Source organism: Gracilinanus agilis, chromosome 4 (assembly GCF_016433145.1).
Source record: "Gracilinanus agilis isolate LMUSP501 chromosome 4, AgileGrace, whole genome shotgun sequence".
Taxonomy (NCBI): Eukaryota; Metazoa; Chordata; class Mammalia; order Didelphimorphia; family Didelphidae; genus Gracilinanus; species Gracilinanus agilis.
The window spans coordinates 82,425,200-82,445,837 of NC_058133.1; the positions used below are offsets into that span (position 1 = coordinate 82,425,200).

Consider the following 20,638-nt stretch of genomic DNA (forward strand, 5'->3'; position numbering starts at 1 on the left):
ATATAGAGAGAGAGAGAGAGAGAGAGAGAGAGAGAGAGAGAGAGAGGACCAAATTGTAAAAAAACTGAAAAGGTAGGAAGAGGTGGGTTATTATAGAGCCTTAAGTGCAAAATAAAGATTTTTATATTTGATCTTAGCTGTAATGGGGAGCCACTAGAGTTTATTGAGTCAGTAGGGTGACATAAATAATTCATATGCTTTAAGAACATCACCACGGAAGTTATACAGAGGATGAAGTAGAAAGAGTCTTGAATCAGGGAGAATAATTTGAGAAATATTATAGTAGTCTAAGTGAGAGATAATGAGAATCTAAAATAGGGTTGGTCTATATTCCTACAGAGAAAGGCACGTTTATGAAAGACATTGCAAAGGTAAAAATGACAATAGATTACATAAGAGGGGTAAGTGATGAATCCCAGATGACACTAAGATTGCAAATACGAATAACTTGGAGAATTGTGGTACCCTCAACAGTAATAAAATAAATTTGGAAGAGTGGTGGTTTGTGGAAATTAGATAATGACATGCTAATTTTGCAGTAACTATGGGATATCCAATTTGAGATATACAAAAAAGCATTTATCGATGTGGGGCTAAATTTCAGAAAAAAGATTGGAACTGAATGTATAGATCTGGGAATCTTCTTTCTTGTTTAGATGACAATTGAAACTATGAGAACTGCCTAGATTACCAAAAGAGGAAATAGAATACTTAAATAAATAAAAAAAATCAGAAAAAGAAATTGAACAAACCATCAATAAATTCCCCAAGAAAAGATCCCCCTGGCCAGATTGATTCACAAGTGAATTCTAGGAAACATTAAAATATTTAATCCCGATGCTATACAAACTATTTGGCAAAATAAGCAAAGAAGGAATCATACCAAATTCTTTTTTTAAGACACAAATATGGTACTGCTACCTAAGCCTGGAAGACCAAAAACAGAGAAATAAAAGTACAGACCAATTTTCTTAATGAACATTGATGAATCTTAAATAAAATAGTTAAATAAAAAAAGAGACTACAGCAATATATCACAAGGATTATTCACTACGACTAGGTGAGATTTATACCAGGAATGATCAGGAATGCAAAGCTAGTTCAATATTAGGAACTATCAGCATAATTGACTATATCAATAATCAAACTAATAGAAATTACACAATTATCTCAATAGATGCAAAAAGAAAACAAACTTTTGCCAATTAACCAAATAAATTGAATTTTTGAGGTTTTTTGTTATTATAATTACATTTCAGATTTCCTACTAAACTCTATTCTTTTAATCAGAAATGCCTAAAAACCTTCTTTTTTTACTAAAGATTGATTTTTCTGTATGTATGATTACACTCAATTTTTCTGAGTAACCAATTTTTGACCATGAGAATTTTTTTTCCTTTTTTGGAATATTGCATTCAAATATCTCATTTTTGCCAGATCTTATGTTATACTAATAATTATTCCTTGGTAGTCTAAATTCTTTCTTTCTGGATGTTTTTAGTAATTTTTCCTTGACATGGAAACTCTTAATTTAGGCTATGGCCATTTTAGGACTTTTCCATTTAGGATTTCTTTCAAAAGATGATCAATTAATTCTTTTTTTAATATTGTCTTCTAATTCTATCTGGATCTGGATGATTTCAATATTTTCTTGAAATAGAGAGTTCATATTTTTTAGAAATAGAGAGTTCATAGTTTTAGAAAATCATATTCTTAAATGATTTTTGGCCCGTTTTCCAGGTCACTCTTTTTTGTAACATATACTTTATATATTCTATTTTTGTATCTTTATTTTACTCTACTGTTTCTTGCTGGTCCATGGAATTACTGATTTCAATTTGGTCTATTCTAGTTTTCAGAGGGTCTTTTACTTGGTCTTTTACTTTATTTTTATTTTTTTTACATTATAATAATTTTTGTTTTTAGGAAAATTTTCCATGGTTACATAATTTATGTTTTTACTTTACCCTTCACCACCCCCTCAACCCTGCTCCCCCACCATAGTCAAGACTTATTTACATATTATTGATAGTTACATTGGTGTGGTCTTTTCGGGTCGACATCCCCAATCATGTCCTCATCAACCCAAGTGTTCAAGCAGTCGTTTTTCTTCTGTGTTTCCACTCCTGTAGTTCTTCCTCTGAATGTCAGTAGTGTTCTTTTCCATAAATCCCTCACAATTGTCTTGGGTCATTGCATTGCTGCTAGTACAGACATCCATTACATTCGATTTTACCACAGTGTATCAGTCTCTGTATACAATGTTCTTCTGGCTCTGCTCCTTTCACTCTGCATCAATTCCTGGAGGTCTTTCCAGTTCACATGGAATTCCTCCAGTTTATTATTCCTTTGAACACAATAGTATTCCATCACCAACATATACCACAATGTATTCAGCCATTCCCCAATTAAAGGGCATACCCTTGCTTTCTAGTTTTTTGCCACCACAAAAAGCACAGCTATAAATATTTTTGTGCAAGTCTGTTTATCTATGATCTCTTTGGGGCTGGTGGAGTTGTGAACTGATCCAACCATTCTGGATGGCAATTTGGAACTATGCCCAAAGAGCGATAAAAGAACCTGCCCTTTGATCCAGCCATACCATTGCTGGGATGGTACCCCAAAGAGATCATAGTTAAGATTTTAACTGGAACTTCCTTTCTCTTTTCAGTCTTCATGTACATTTCTCCCTTTTCAGAACTCTGATCTTTCAAATCAGTCTTCTTCCTTATACATAACTCTCAATCCCTAATTTTCAGAAATTTTTTTTCCAATTCTTTCTTCCACATCTTTTATTTCATTTTTAAAGTATTTTGTTTCCTTCATTTATTCTAGTTGATCATAATGACATTGTGAAAAATTCATTTTTTTCTCATTAAGTCCATTTGAATTTGTTAAGGAATTCCTTTTCCCTTTGAATTAGGATTTTGGGGCATCTAAATTTATAACAGTTCTTTATAGTGATCAATGTCTTACTCTGTTTTCTCATTTCTCTTGCCTTAGTTCTTCAACTGGGCTTTAAATCAGGCTTTATATTTGCCAGTGTTTTAGGATAGAATGGTCAGTCTCAATCTAGATCTGAGCTATCTGGGTTTTTTGTATTGAATTCTACTTGCTGGGATATATTTCTGCTAAGAAAACTAGTACATTTTATGTACCCCATTTAAGCATCTTTTTATATTTAATGCATTGCATCTTCAAGCTATTCTAGGGCATACAGACATTAGAGTCCAGGAACCCAAGGTATCTCTCTTAATACTATTGTGCCAAGACTAGTTACTACAGATCCCATTTTCTTCAAAATTGGATGCTGTGGATTTTCAGCTGATCTGGTTTTATGCCATCAGAAGCTTCTTCTTTTGCTGTCTCTGGACCAGAACTTTGTAGACTAAATGTGTCTCTAAACCATCTTTCTTTCTGCTGGTAATCTTCTGTCCAGTTTGATGCTTGTGTTTAGTCCTGACTTTTCTGAAGGGTCCTCCTTTCACTTGCCAGGGAGTTTCTGACTGATCTTATGTGTAGCTCAAAGACAGATTAAATCACAGTCTTTTACCATAATTTCTCATTGGATTTCTTGTTCCTCATGCAATATAAAGTTATTTTTAGTTTTCCTGGAATGGATATATTCGACATAGGCTGCTTGCCTCCACTTAGGCAGTTATCTTGGCTTAAAATCTCTTTCTCTTCTCAATCTTATTGCACATTTCTCCTTTTCGAAAACTCTTTGGTTTGATCAAACTGGCCTTCTTGATGCCCTGTGTATATATGACCTTCAGTTTCCCATATGCATATTTTTGTATAGATTATCCCCATAAACAAAATGCACTCCCTCCTCACTTCCAATTTTGAAAGTAACTAGAATGTTTCAAAGAGAAATTCTAATAGACTCTCCTAAAATGAGATATTACCTGATCTCTAAACTATTGGAACTTATATCTCATCATTTACCTCATAAGTTTTTATTCATTAAGGACATATTCTTTTTATCAGTAGATACACATGTGTATATTTACATATAAATACATATAATAAAAATTAAATATAAATAGTATTATTTTATAGCATTAATTTAGTAACTGATTATAATTATGTAGTATAATATATAATATATGTTATTCCATATATAATATAATACAACAAATAATAATTAATAATTCTATAACAGTTTATTAATAAAAGTTAAAAAATTATAATGTATGCATGTTTATATACATGTATATACATGTGTTTATGTAAACGTATAAAGATACTTATAAAGATATATCCACACACAGTTTCCACTACTAGAATGTGCGCTCATTTAAGATTAGCATTCTTTTATTCTTATCTTTGTATCTCTGGTACCAACACAATATTTAGCACATAGAAGGTTTGTAAGTGCTTGTTAGTTGGTTGACTTGAGAAGTTTTTTAGGACATGACTGTTAAAGATGGTCTTATTGGGAAAAAACTAGTATGGTGGCTAGATATAGACACAAGTATATACTCAAATTACACATAAAAATGCCATATAGAATTAAGAACCAGGGAAAGCATATAATTTTTCTTTTATTGCTCATGGACAAGATTTTCTCTCCACAAATTAACATGTACTCTAAGGTTAAATAACTGTCTTATGAAATAGAAAGTATTTATAAAAAATCACAAGTTGTTTATATGATAGAATTATTAAAAGCACACATTTATCCAAATAGCTGAAATAAAGCCAGACAAAACTACTTTAATCACAAAAATATAGTAAAATATCTATTTACTTCTATTATTTAATGAGTATCACTCAAAAAAATTCTTGAAATATTTAAATATTCTAGAATCAGAAATACTCTTGGGATATTCATGGGTTGTAAAATACCACATAATCAATGTTGAACCTAAGGGAAATTATTAAATATGGTTTTGGTCTTTTCAGTATTCCCTCAAGTTCCACATAGCTTTTTGAACCAGCCCCTCGCTTTTCCCTCCTACATCATCAAACCTCAAGCCTGGTACCACATCATATTGTGTTACCACTGGTTATACAAGATTCTTCACTTTGGTCTTCCCATAGTGTTTCTATTTCCTAATCCTGTCCCCCTTTAAAACTTTGCCTTGTCTTGTGCCTTTTTCCTTAGAGTCCTGTTTAGGTGGTTGTGTTAGCTAATTCTTAAAACCACAAAACCTTAGAATATTATAAAAATATAAACTTTAAAGATCATCTAATGCAAATATTCTGTTTCATATGAAAGAAAAATTAGTCTCAGAGAGATACAGTGATTTATCCTTGAACACACACCTAGTAGCTAATGAATTAAAACAATTTGTGTTCATGAATAATAACAGGTTAGCTTGTAACCCCCTTCTCTACCTCTGTCAAAAAAAATATTTGACATTTTTGTAACCGTTAACTTGTGTCTTAGAATCTATACTGTGAATTGGTTGCAAGGCGGAAGAGCAGTAAGGGCTAGGGAGTGGGGGCTAAGTAATTTGCGCAGCGTCTCCCAGCTAGGAAGTGTCTGAGGCCATGTTTGAACCCTAGACCACCTGCCTCCAGGCATGAATGTCAATCCACTCAGCCACCTAGATGCTCCCAATCAGGTAGACATTATGGTTTAACAATTTTCTTTACTACTCCCACTCAAAGGAGATGGAAACATCTAAGTTCTCTGAATCTGGGGTCAGGTGATGCCTTTTGACAATCTAACGGATACTATGTAGACACAAAGAATAACCATATATCTTCCATATGTATTATACTGTTATTCGCCTCTCAGAAGATTGCTCTTCATCTGAAAATTGCTGATTATATTTTATCTGTACCCCTTCCCCCTTTGCAAAGTGGAATTCTAGGAAAGAGATAAAAAGGAGACAAGTAAAGATAATAAAATTTTTAAAAATCCTACCCAGTAAACACAGTGGCCAGAATTCAGAGAATTACAGAGAAATTTGAATGGAGGTTTGGACCCATGAAGCCTTCATAATGATAAATCTAGCCGGCTGGGATCTCACATTTATTTTGGGACCTGGCAGTACAAGGTGACTGGTATAAAAAATGCAAAACTACTGTGTGTTCTGGCTAGAGTTTAAGCCATAACTTTAACATTTGCAGTGAAATGTGGGAAATGATGAGCGCACATGGTAAAAAGATCTCATTTATTGTTATAATTAGAGATGACATGATTCAAGAATTTAGCTTATAATTTGATAAAATAGTTGCTCTTAAAATTATCATTTGAGGGGCAGCTGGGTAGCTCAGTGGAGTGAGAGTCAGGCCTAGAGACAGGAGGTCCTAGGTTCAAACCCGGCCTCAGCCACTTCCCAGCTGTGTGACCGTGGGCAAGTCACTTGACCCCCATTGCCCACCCTTACCAATCTTCCACCTGTGAGACAATACACCAAAGTACAAGGGTTTAAAAACAAAACAAAAAAACAAAACAAAACAAAACAAAATTATCATTTGAAAGAGATTTTTAGTCAACAGAGTTTTTTTGGATATGTGTACAGTTTGCATTATAATTTAAATAAATGAATTCATTGTTTTATTATTTAAATCCATTTTAAATATCTACAGATATGAAGACCATCATTCCCATTTTCACATTTTGATTGTTCATTTAGATTGCTTTATAAGTGTTATATAGAGATTGCAGCATGGAATCCCTGCAAAATACAGGGTCAACCTCACCCAGAATTCCAGGGGACACCCCCTGGAGACCTTTGGGTGAAGGGACAGTTAAGAAAGGTTTAGACAGTTGCTTTCTGGGGGTTGAGGTGTGCAGGTCAGACTGCTTACTGCTCCTGACTTGGGGGGTTCACCTGAGTGGCCATTGTAGCAAAGTCATCGTGATTTTTACTCAGGAGTTAGACTGCTTAAGAGGATTAGTCCTTACCAACATCAATGCAACAATTATTTAGTGATTAGATATATTCACTATTAGCAAGAGAGCCAGTTTAGCCAAGTGCTTTCACCCCCTCCTGTGGGGGGGAAGGGCAGCTTTAGCCTAATAGATGAGGGTTAACCTCTCCCTCATCCTAAACCTAATTACCCCCTCTAGCTTTTCCCTTCCCTTCTTAATATAAGCTTTACCTACAATATATGTGCCTGGGAGTTATTTGGGGATACTCACAACATTAGATAATTAATTACTATTCAGCCCTCTATCAGACCAGTTAAAGAAAGGGGAACATCATTAGAGATTAGCCATAGCAGAAACTTACTTGAATAACCTTCAGTTTGTCTCCATTTTTCCAACTGAAACCAACTGTTTGGGGGGAGGGGTTTGAGAGCCAGGAGTGTCTTACCCCCTCCCTTCACACCGAAGCCTGTCAGTCAGTGTCTGTGTCTTGGAGGTCACTGGCCCAGGAATAATTATCTGCTTCCCCAAAATATCTGTTATTATCAACATAACAGTTTTGGCCAGCCAGCCTAGGATTTTTACTTTAGGACCTAATGGGGAAGGGATATATATATGTATATATATATAAAACCAGTATGATCAATAAGGCAGTTGTTACTTTGGGGTTCTCTGGGGTCTTACTGTATGGAATTGGAATTTTACAGATTTGTGCCACATTTTGGCTTATCACAGTTCCCCAATTTTTTCAAAAGGGTGATAGAAATCTATGACACTTACCTTTGGCTAACTATAACAGTGGGTGATGCCTTGGCTTATGTACCATCAGGGATAGCCATGACTGCAACTTGCTATGGGGCCCTAATGATTTTGAGGAAGGTGCTGGCTTTCACATTTGGAAAGGCTGAAATTACTAACCCGGTTGTAGAACAAATATTAGAACACATCATGAAGACATTGATAGAGATAAACAAACAGATCAGAGAAGGGAAGGAATTAGATGCCAAGATGATTATGCATTTGGAAATAATTGAAAATACGGTTACAACAAAGAAGGGGGTGAGATAAAACAACAGATTAAAAATGAAAGCCCAGAACAGCAAGAAGTCGCAGGGGCAGAAGCAGCTCCTGTAACTATCCTTCCGATAACAGATAGGGCAATTGTGCGACCGAATGCTGGAATCTTTCATGTAAAGGGCTACAAACCTTTTACTGGGGCGGTCTAGAAATTTTAAAAAGGAGGTTCCCCCAGTTTTTTGTCAATCCACACTAGGTGATCAAGGAATTTAAAAGGGCAGTGAGGCTTTACAATCTGAATTTCGAGGACATAGAACTCCTATTATCAGAATTGTTTACCCCTAGTGAGAAGGCAAAGTTTATCTCTGAAACAAGGACCAATTCCAATCTTGCATCATGGCCAGAACATCATCAAGATTTGGAGCTTTTGTTCCATGCCAATATGTCATACCTTAGGAGGTGCAGGGAGGACTTGGCAGAAGTGATGAGGCTTCATGCTAGAAGATCGAATGCATGGAGCTCTTTTGAAAAGTTGAGGCAGGGGGAGGAGGAACATCCAAGCATTTATCTGGACAGATTGTTGGAGGCTGGGGAGACTATCCTGGTTTTAGGGACATGACTGCTGAGGACAACATTCAGTATGTCAGAAGGCAATTTGTGAAGGGGAGTCTGAACTACATCCAGACATATTTTAAACTACATTGCCCATAGTGGGAGACAATGCCCATTGAGGAGTTGAGAAGAACAGCTGCTTATGTCCATGACTCCAGGGATAGTGAATCTAAACCATCTAAGACCTCTGATAGAGATAGGGAGATTGCTGAGCTCAAAAAGCAATTGAAGGAAGCTCAGAAGGCCAAGGAGGTAGAAGAAATTAAAAATATGGCTCTCATGGCCAACAATTAGAGGAGTGTTGTTATTAAAAATGATGAAGGCTGAGATTAGAAGGGAGAATAGTATTTTAATAAAAGCCATGCTGATAGAGGTAAAATCATTAGACGACGCGCCTGTAAGTATTCAAACTTCTGCCTCAGCCATTTTACCCTTTTGTATCTTCCTGCGCCCAGTAGCTAAAGAGGAAGTTCAAAGTCACTTCCCCCCCGCCCCCCATTTAAAGCCACCCCTCACCTTGAATACGTAATCCAAAACAGGAAACCCGTTAGGGATCATGGGAAATGTAGTTACAAGTATCCCAAGTGATTTTAAATAACACATTACCCCCCTGAGATCCGTTGAAAAAGACTGGTCTTTTTCAGTTGATCTTAAACCAAAAGAAAAGAGGACAAAAGCTAGCAGCATTGACAAAAAGCCAATTTGGGGCAGTCCCTTAATGGCATAAGAGTGTCTATTCAAAATAGATGCCTTCAATTCGTTCAACCCCCATAGTTCAAATCAACTGAGCCCCAAAGTTCAAATTTGGATCTTCATGATCCAGTGAAGGCTCTTCAGTCATCGTTTGGTGCCTCCACCAAACAGATTCAGTCATCTGGATTCTGGGGAGATGGTACAATCCTTATCCTGAAATTACTCTCAAAGAATTTAAACTTTACATTATAGATTACAAAACATACATTTTCTTCTGAGAATTATACATTACCCCCCTGAGATTACTCCTAAAGTAATCTTGACAAAAGAAATAATAAAAAAATAAAAAGAATAAATTCAAAAAAAAGGAGAAAAATTTATTGTGAATGAAATGTAAAATGTGCAAAATAATGTAAGGAAAATAAACTTATAACAGGCCTTTGAATCAAGGCCTCATTAAAGTGATTTAAGCAGTTTGCAATTACACATTCAGGGCCAGGACTACAGAAAAATTACCATTTTCTCTCTATATAGAGAGAAATAAGGGAAATGTTTTTCTTTGATATGATTTTTCCCTGCACCTTCTCAGGGAAATGATCCACAAAATGATAGCCAATCTTAGGTGCTTCATTAGGAATTTAAGTTGAGGGGGACTGAGCCTCTAAGCGTTAGAAAAGCTGACTCCAAAACTCAAACCCCAGTTTCAAGCCTTTCAAGTATTGGCATAGAACTCCTGCAATTCATGACCTGTATGGCCTTCTGCCTGGGCAGATTCTCAGTCAGTCTCCATGGTCTTGTGGCTTGGCACTTCTCCTGGAATCAGACAGAGAGGCATTAAATCACAGTCCCATAGTCTCTTCAGATATTTGCATTAAACTTATATCACTGTAAAATAAAAAAAAAAGGATAAATAATGATTATATATGTACTTCCAGTACAAGATGAGAAAAAGGAAAAATCAGTTGCTCTAATTAAAAGAAGAATGTTTTAAAAATCAAATATATATATATACATATATATGTATATATATATATATAGCTTAGATCTAGTGAAAGGTTTTTTTTTACTCAAAAATGAGATTTTCTATGAGTGTAATAGCAGATTCACAATGCACATTCAAATAGAGTACCATAATTTCTAATAACACATTTTAAAACAATAAACAATGATGTTAAAAAAATCATATACTTGTTACAACTTGTAACCTTGGTTAAGAGTTTCTCAACAAATTCTGTTACTGCTTCCATATAAAAATCTGATATTAAAACAAAAACAAAAACTTCTGGTCTAAATTATCCTCAAGAATTCTAGATCCTCTGATAAAAAAGGCTAAAACATAGACTAATATAAAAAATATAAGACAACAATTCTTCACAGTAAAATATATAAAGCTTATCCTTTAAGACAACAATTCTTTAAAATAAATACATAAGAACCTTATCATTTATGCAGAAAGGTACTAGACATCTAAAGTAAATTTTTAAAAGACCTCTCACAAGATTACAATTTAAATCTCAAGGCAGGCATCAAACTCTCCCAAGGTTTTATACAATTACCAAGATAGAATAAAAACTTAAAAGACATGTGCTCCTATAAATCTAGCATACATAAGGCAATTTACAACTTTAAAAATGTGTAAGATGTTCAAATGATACGAGAACACAGTATTGTTTTTGATTACAGTAAAAATGAAACCTGAAATAAATTAGGAAATATAATGTGAGTAGCAGATATCAAACTATATCGTCAAAAAACCTCTTCTACTGGTTCTAATAGATTTTTCTCATTATTTGGGAGTTACAATAAAATCATAAACAGAATTAATCTAGCAGCCACAAACTTCATTAACTTAAAATGATTCAGTGCAACAGGAAAATCAACGAAATAAACAAAATTAATTCACAAAAGTAATCCACAAAATGCAGTAAGATACAGTCTTTTTAAAACCCTGAGACCTGAGGTTTTAAACTCCCCTTCTGGTCCCATTTAAAGTTCAAATTTCAGGGTCCATATAATCAGTCCCTGCTCTTAGTTCAATGTTCTGAGCAGGTATGGGGCGAATTTCTTTTTCCCTGAGTTTGAGTTTAATAATCACAAAAAAGTTTGAATAGGCCATGAGCCCAATGAGGAGTAATCCCTAGTTCAAGGTTCAGACACTAGCCTTCATGTGGGATCGTGGGCTCAGGGCTAGAGAAAAGCTTAGGTCAGTTTTGTAGAAAAATACCCACGTGGAGAGCTTGTGGGGGGTGGGGGCTTCCTAAATTAGGCCTTTAGAGAAATCACCTGGAGGCTAGAATGCAGGCCATTACCAAGAGAGTGGGGGGTAGTGTTGGGGGGGGGGCAATAATACTTCTCAAATCTCAAGCAGCAGCAACTGCAACAGTCTCCAAGTCAGGGCAGGGCTATAGTGGAAGCAGTGAGCACCACTGGGGGTCAGAACAGGATGAGCAGCACCAGCAAGGCAGGATCAGAGGCCAGCAGTCTGTACTGGCAGGCTCGAGATTTAGGATTAGGCAGAGAACAGAAGCGGAGGAAGGGAGGCCAGGTCAGGACCCAGGACAATCAGTGTCAGAGGCAGCAGGAAACCAGCAGTCCATCAGTGTCCCTAAGGGCCACCAGGCCCGGGGCATTGAGCAAAATAATTCACAGCCCAGTGGCAATTAAAACCATTGTCTCTCTTCCCTAAAAGGCAGCCTAGAGGCTGGGGAAAATAGGGAGAGGACTGGGCAAGGGAAAAGATCGTTTCTGAGACTCTGGCTTCTTCTTAGGCTATCTAGAAAATTTAGGGTCCGAACTTCAACCTTCTGGTTCACCAAACTGTTGTTTTTAAAAATGAGGATAGCCAATATTAAAAGGGAGAATAGTATTTTAATAAAAGCCATGCTGATAGAGATAAAATCATTAGGCCACATGCCTGTAAGTATTCAAACTCCTGCCTCAGCCATTTTACCTTTTCATATCTTCCCGCGCCCAGTAGCTAAAGAGGAAGTTCAAAGTCACTTCCTCCCTATTTAAAGCCATCCCTCACCTTGAATACGTAATCCAAAACAGGAAACCCATTGGGGATCATGGAAAATGTAGTTCCAAGTATCCCAAGTGATGTTAAATAACACAGGAACCAGAGCAGGCCTAGGCAATCTTCTAGTGGCCATGCAAACAATTCAGTAAAAAAAATGTTTCTTATGCTCCAAACTTGGTCACATGGTTCGGGATTGTAGGTTTAAGTCCCAGATTAACTTTGGAAATAGGAGTAATAATAATAACAACAGGAGGAACAAATGCTATAATTCCAGATACACTAACAACACCAATAATAATAATAACAGGGACAATAGCAGATACAGTGATAAGGTGAAGGCACTTGGCTAAAGTGGCTCTCTTGCTAATAGTGAATATATCTAATCACTAAATAATTGTTGTATTGATGTTGGTAAGGACTGATCCTCTTAAGAAGGCTAACTCCTGAGTAAAAACCACGATGGCTTTGCCACAATGGCCACTCAGGTGAACCCCCCAAGTCAGGAGCAGTAAGCAGTCTGACCTGCACACCTCAACCCCCAGAAAGCAACTGTCTAAACCCTTCTCAACTGTCCCCTCACCCAAAGGTCTCCAGGGGGTGTCCCCTGGAATTCTGGGTGAGGCTGACCCTGTATTTTGCAGGGATTCCATGCTACAATCTCTACATAACAGTAATATCAGAATAAATTTATGAAATAACATAATTCAGAAGAACTTTCCAGAACAACAACAACAACAACAACAACAATAACAATGTGAAATATTTATTGAGGTTTGCAAAGTACTTTACAAATGTTATCTCATTTGGTTCTCACAACAACCCTTGGAGGCAGGGATATTATTATCCCTCTTTTACAGATGAGAAGCTAAGGCAAAAGTTAAATGATTTGCTGAAGGTCACACAGCTGGAATTTGGCAATGAATTTAAACCCACATCTTCTTGAATCTGGGTTTAGTATACTACCCACTGTACCATCTAGCTACCCTCAAATCAGAAAAAAATGTTTAATCTTCAGGTTTTTTTACATCATCTGTTTAATATTTAACAACAGGAAAAACATGTTTTCAAATATTTGGCAAAATTTTAAGATTTTCACTGATGTTAAATAAATCTGTTGTGACAGAAACTTTGTCAGTCGGTTTGCTGATGGAGTGTTTTCCAGGCAAATTGCTCTTTATAGCAGCTTGGAAGTTTATTGAATTTTTTTTGTTCTCTCTGACATCTTTAAACAATATTTTATACTAAAACTTTTAAAGGGAAAAGCGAACAAATAGAAATATCTAGAGGTCATTTTTATGTCTCACTTGCCTGTCACAATGTTGGAAGTTTGGGCTGAACTACAAAAGACAGCAACATGACATTACAATAGTTTTCAGTAAAGTGCTAAATCATCTAATCAGATCCATAATTTTCATTAGCTATGTAACTACTTATGTAGAAGACCTCTAATTCATAAATAGCATACCAAAATTTGATATGCAAGTTGAGAGAAACTCAAGATGAATTTTCTAATGGAAAAAATATTTCTGAAAATAGTAGTTAATGAGAAAAATTGAGGAGATGGAATAAAAGGAATAGACAAATAACTTTATAAATTGTTTATAAAAATATAAAATTCTATTTTTACTTAAAATTAAAATTTCACATACTAGATTGTAAGATTAGATAGGTGTTTATATGACCCATTAAAACAAATTCATAGTTACACATTTTGAAATACAAGGTATTTAATGTTTATTTTTGCCATTTCTATTAATTAATGAGTAATACTTCACTAAGGACACAATATTCCATGCTATATTATATGTATTTGTGTGTACACACACATTTTTCTGACAATTGTTCTTCAAAAGATATGAAAACATGTAATGATATTTTCAGTGTAGATGACATGGAAGAGCCCAAGAATCCTAATACTTTATTTAGTTGATATATAGTTTTGAGGTTAAGTTCAAAGCATATGGTTAAAAATATTAATCTTTTGATGCTCATTATGGTAGAATATTTCCCATTTTAAAAGTCAATCACTACTTTAATATTTTGTAAACAATTAGTGGTAATTGTTGATATGTTCTCTGTTTTAATGTTTTTCAGACATCTAGCAGTGGGAGACATTCAGTTCGCATTACTGGCCTCAGCACTATTGATTTCCGAGCTGGCTTTTCAAGAAAACCAACACTAGACTTCAAAAAAACAGTTAGCAGACCAGTACAAGGTCTGTATTTTTGGTCCCTTAACTGGCACAGAAATACACATTGAAAAGGTTTCTTGGTTATTATTCTTATTCCCATTTTATTGTGTGCTTTTCTTAAATGAGGATATTGGAGTAGATGAATTTAAAATTGTTGGCGGCTCTAAATTATGAAAAATAGAACTATCATACAAAAATATGTTGCACATTTCCTTTCCAAATGACGATTTTCTTGATGCACAAAAGGTGATCACATTTTTATATGAAAATAGTTTCAGTCTCATTGGGATGATCTATATTGTGAGTAATTGGAAAAACAAAATCATCCAATTTTAGCATCAGAAGTGATCTTAGCAGACACCTGCACCAACCACTGCCTTAAAAGAAATGCCCACTATGTGTCTTCCCTTTTAAGGTTTCACTTCTTCAAACAAAAGCTACACAGTTCCTGCAATCTATCTTCAGATAGTAAGAATCAAGGTCTTTCTACTTATCAATGGCCTTCCTATAAATCAAAATTCATAACCAGTCATACATAGTGTTACAGATTGAGTCTGACCAGGATACTGTCTCTTCATCCTTGGAAATTCTGTCTATGTTGATGTAGCCTAAACTACCGTTAACTTTGTTAGTGAATGGAACACCTCTAACTCATATTAAAAAAAAAGTGATTCATATGAAAAACATTATTTACTTTTTATCTCTGTGTTTAAAGGTGGGGAACTACTTATGAATCCTTTTGAGTCTACTCTGTCTTTTTAATCATTCACAAAAACTCAGATCATAATCTGTTCATACTGCCCAGAAATAGAGCACAAAATTAAAGGTATCTCTTATGCTACCGAGTTGTTTTTGTTTTGACTATGATGGGTCAAGTGAAAAATGATGAATCTTTCCATGTGTCCATGTAGACCCCATACGACAAAATGTTTTACTTAATGTATCAGTAGCATAAAATATCATAAAAATGATTGTAATGGATTTTCTAAATACTTTCTCTGAACATAGATATATTGTCTTTCACATAAAATGATAATACCAATCTTTAGGAAATGGCAGTTTATATATGTATAGGTGTGTGTGTGTATATACATATACATAATATTAAATAACCTATACCTATACACACATACATGCATGTATATGTGGACATAAGAATATATACATTTGTGCCTATACATATAGTTTTTATTATATATACATATGTGAATATAGTATTTTAATATTTAATTTAATATTTAAATAAACATAATATACTATAGCATTTTATCATGCCAAATTATAAATTCAGACATACAAATATATATGTACAAATGTCCATGTGCACATGCACATGACATATGCATGTGTGTATACATACACCTCCCAGTGGATAGAGTACATTATCCAGAGTCAAGAAGACCTGAGTTGAAATCTGCACTCAGCCACTTCCTGGCTGTATAACCTGTCCCAAGTTACTAAGGCTACCTCTCTGCTTTAGTTTCTTCAACTGAAAAATGGAAATAAAAACAGCACTTTCTTTCCAAGGTCATTGTGAAGATCAAGAGATAAAATATTTGTGAAGTACTTAGTACAGTACCTGACACAATAGACACTTAATAAATGTTTATTTCCTTCCTCCTCTCCTTCAATAGCAAAAATCAAAGTTTTATATAGAAACATAAGTGCAGGATAAGTGCTTTTCCAAATAAATATTTCTTCTTTTAGGTATACCTACTTATGTACTTTTGAATACCTCTGGGATAGCTGTTCCAGCCAGAGTGGATCGTCTTGAACTTTTGAGTATTTCTGGAGGTTCTCTTAAAACTATTCCGGTTAAATATTATCCAGATCGAAAACCCTATGGCATTTGGAACATTTCTGACTTCATTCCACCAAATGAAGCTTTTTTCCTTAAAGTAACAGGCTATGATAAGGATGATTATCTTTTTCAAAGAGTTTCTAGTGTGTCATTCTCCAGCATTGTTCCAGGTAAGCCATCCTTAAAGATTGTGAATATTTAATGTATTTTAATAAATCAATATTGCCTTACAGAGCATTACTTGTGCTATTAGTTAATTATTATGCACTGAAATTGATGGCTTCTATTAATATATTAGTTACTTGGGCTAATTATTTCTACCAAATTACCTATAAAATAGAATCTCCCCTGGTATCTGTCAAAAGCTTAAACAGAACCCACTCACAATTCAACAAAGTTCACTTTTACATTTATTGAATAACTTGTTGGATTTAAATGAAATGATTCCTGATTTTACGGTGCATATTTATCAGATTAAAACATGTACTTCCAGATCTTCAATATTCTTTTTATTAAAAAAAAACATTTACTTAAAGAAACTCAAGATTTACTGTAGACTCTTGGTTTTTGGAGTACAAAGTTCATAAAATTTTGAATTTTATGATAAAATAAGCTTATGTTACTATTTATCCAAATGTAAGCAGTTTTTACTTATATGGCTACAGAATTGCACTTGAATCAATCTAACCATACCTTTAAATTTAAATGACTGGACCTTTGTTGTTTAAACAGCTACATAATTGACAGAAATATAAAAACAGATTCATAACCAGGAACTAAAAAGTAGTACTCTTCCCCCGGGCACAGAAATTTAGAGATTATACAATTAAAAATGATGATTTAAAAATATTTGACAATATATACATTTTTGACATTTACTTTTTGACATTACATTCACTCCTTTATCAGTTTCGAAACAACTGGAACTGATCTGTTTATCACTTAGTTAAGAAAAACAATTAAATAAAATTAATTTAGGGCAGCTAAGTGATAGAGTAGATAAAGTGCTAGATTTGGAGTGAGAAGGATGAGAGTTTGAATCCTGCTTCATACATTACCAGCTCTGTTGCCACAGGCAAGTGACTTATCCCTTCTATAACTCAGTTTCCTCATCTATAAATTGAGAGGGTTAGATTAGATTATCGCTAAGGAGTCTTGTAGCTCTCATTCTATAATCATTGTAGCTTATGGAAATAAGAAGCTGTCAGATGGAGGGCATCACATTTCATAACACTCATCTGTGAACTATTATAGTAGTTAGCCTTTCCACTCATTTCATCTTAAATACTTTTTAATTAATTTTAATTAATGAATTACAAATTTGATTAGAATGATTATTTTGTGTTTATTCTGGATGTGCTACTTGCCATGGATATATTGCTTACCTTGGGCACCAAACTGCTAATTATGCTCTGTTAAGAATTATTAGCTTCTCCAATTGCGATGCTATGTAGGTCCATGTCTGAAAGTTACAATTCAAATAATTATGAGCTTAGTAATTATTTTATATCAGTGGAAATAGTGAAATGATGCTTTTCTCATATGTAATGTTCTTAGAACCTCACTGTGCCATATTTGCAGTTCTTAGGAATAGAGAGATAGCAATAAACCCTATGGAAACATTTGCAGAACTGATAGTTAGAATAAAAGGTTTATATAAGAGGACATTTGGGGAATTTCAGTATTTTAGGTTATCAGAAAGTTGCTGCATAATTTCACTCTTTACCTTTGGGAATATCATCAGTAACTAGGCAGAAATAGGTTGGTCTTTTCACATTTAATGAATTGCTTGATTTTTTTCCTTCTTCTTCTTCTTCTAGATGTTCCCAAAGTTACAATGCCCAAGAAGACCCCAGGATACTATCTTCAACCAGGCTATATTCCTTGTTCTGTAGAGAGTCTTCTACCTTTTACTTTACGTTTTGTCAGAAATGGGGTGACGTTAGGAGTGAACCAATACTTGAAGTACGTAGCAATTGTCATTTATAAAGCTATATGTCATTAAAGAAATCTGAATTAAAATGTATTATTATTATACTGAAATTCCACCCCACCAAGGGAAGATATGGTAGAGTCATAAATTCTGTTTTAATGTCCTATTTCAGTATGATCATAGTTATTCTTTCATTAGGTGATGTTGCTTGAATGAAATCAGGATACACAGGAAAACTTGTTTATTTCATATAAAAATCATAATTACAAGGCTTGAACCAGAGGCTCTACCTTGTGAAAAAGGATCACTGCCCATTGACATGTGACACCCTTTAAATACATTAGACTTCCTTTGAACAAATTACACAATAGGATCTTATACTTTTAGAAAAGAAATGCTGGGGGCCAGGCCCAGAGATGGGAAGTCCTACGTTCAAATCTGGCCTCAGACACATCCTAGCTATGTGACCCTGGGCAAGTCACTTAACTCCCATTGCCTGGTCCTTGCCACAACACAAAGTATTGACTACAAGATGGAAGGCAAGGGTTAAAAAAAAAGAAATGTTAAAAATTGTTATTACATGTAATTAGAAAAAATAAAATATTATATTAAAGTTACACTGTAATAATAATAAGGGCCTCCTGGTTTGACTCCATATTTTCTTTATTGGTCCCTCACCAAAATGTAGCATTTTTTCTCTAGAGCAATAAGGAAAAATGCACTTGTAAGTGATAATCCAGGTTGTTTGTTTCAAGTGAGGAAGACATTTTTAGATAGGGGAAAACACAAATCAAAATAAGGAATGTAAGCAGGAAAAATTAGGCAACCATTTAAAAACTGGTAAGGATACAGAAGAGGAGAGATTTAAGAAAAGGATAAGAAAACAATTTCCTCTTTTATCTTCCTACCATAAAACAGAGAATATTTTAGAAGAAACCTGAAGAATAATGCCATATGTAGCTTTTTTACATTACTAATTGAATATAGAATAAATAGGTTCTATAAACTACTGTAAATAGTTGGCCATCTTACATTATACATCCTCCTTTTGTTAGAGTCTGTGTTTAAATAAAAAGTAATGGCAGAAGCATTCATTAACCATTCAGTAAAATATTCCCTGTTTTGATGAATAAGCTGCATAATTTGGCATTGCTTTTTGACATAGTAGACTTGGTTATTTACTTAATTTCTCATTTTATAATCTAGTAATATAAATGACTAATGGAGTCAAATACGCAAACTACATAACTGACTGATCTAGTCAAATGATAAAAGTGCTTCCATTTTAAATAGCATCTTTTGTCAAACGCACTTTGGGTACAGACATTAACTCATTAATTCCAAAATATCCCTGGGAATGAAGCCATAAGAATTTCATTCCTCATTTCTTTAAATCTGAGTCACTGAGAGCTCATGAGTCCTGGTTGAGTGTTTTTTAACAAAGTCTTTTCATGAGAAACTAAATGGAGGCAGATTTAGTTACTGGAAATCCTAGAGTTCACAAGAGAAACTTCCTTATAAATGCCCTAGATCAGATATTCCTCTGTTACAATGGAGGGACCCCTTCGCGTCACACATTAGTAGGACTCAAGGTCAGTATCACTGATTTAGATATGGAAGAGATTTTAGAGTTAGTTTGGACTTTTGTCTAATTCCTTTAGTGTGTAGATGATGCTGCTAACATCCAAAGAGACTTGCCTGAAGCAATCTAATTAGTAAGTAGAAGAGATAGCATTTGAACTCATGTTTTTTGACAATACCGAATCTAGCCTTTATTGCACCATACCATGACCCCTCTAGTTTGCTGATATGTAATTTATTCTAGGTTATCCTGATTAGTAGGGACGTGAATTTTTTGTAAACCTTCATTTTCTGTCTTAGTATCAATTCTAAGACAGAGAAGCAGCCAGGAAGGGCTGGGCAATCAAGGTTAAGTGACTTGCCCAGGGTCACACAGAAGAGATACCCATTTTCCTGTTTCTTGTGTATTTAACATGCTACAGAAGACAGCAGATAACGAGTTTGTTAAGGATGCTTACACTTGCTTCTTTTCTTATTTCTAAAGGTCATCTCTTAAAAAGCAAAACAAAATGTGGGATTCACTGAGAACCTAATGAGTTTAACACCAAGCCCTTGCTTATATTACAAAGAGATTTTCTAGATTTGAGATTGACTTTGAATTTTAAGCCCTCTAACATGGATTTTTAAGTAGAGTTAGACTGTATGAGAATGATCTCAAAGTTAACTGAGGAGAATGGAGGCAAAAATGAGAGGGGTGGAGATTAATTTGATGGATGCCTTTTCTGATTTTTTTTACCTTATCATTCTGCCAGAGATTTGTTGTAGATGCCTCATATAGTAAATATAACCCTAATATTTCAAAAGCATGCTTTAAAATAATATTTAGCACCTCTGTATATCATGATAAAAAAACTTTACTTTTGAAATGATGCTAATCAATTAGAGTCAAAGTTGTTATTGTGTAGGTAGAATTTCTTGTTCTTCCTCCATGTTTTTATTTTTTTAATAATTTTTATTTTTTA

General features: G+C 34.5%; 1 protein-coding gene across 1 annotated transcript in view; it reads left to right on the forward strand.

Annotated features, from left to right (window-relative positions):
* Positions 1-20,638, forward strand: part of HMCN1 (hemicentin 1) — a 526,219-nt gene that overhangs the window by 194,822 nt on the left and 310,759 nt on the right. Inside the window, exons 7-9 of the mRNA XM_044672125.1 lie at positions 14,265-14,385; positions 16,069-16,332; positions 17,983-18,127. Coding sequence (XP_044528060.1) covers positions 14,265-14,385; positions 16,069-16,332; positions 17,983-18,127 — 530 coding nt within the window. The remainder of the gene's footprint in view (positions 1-14,264; positions 14,386-16,068; positions 16,333-17,982; positions 18,128-20,638) is intronic.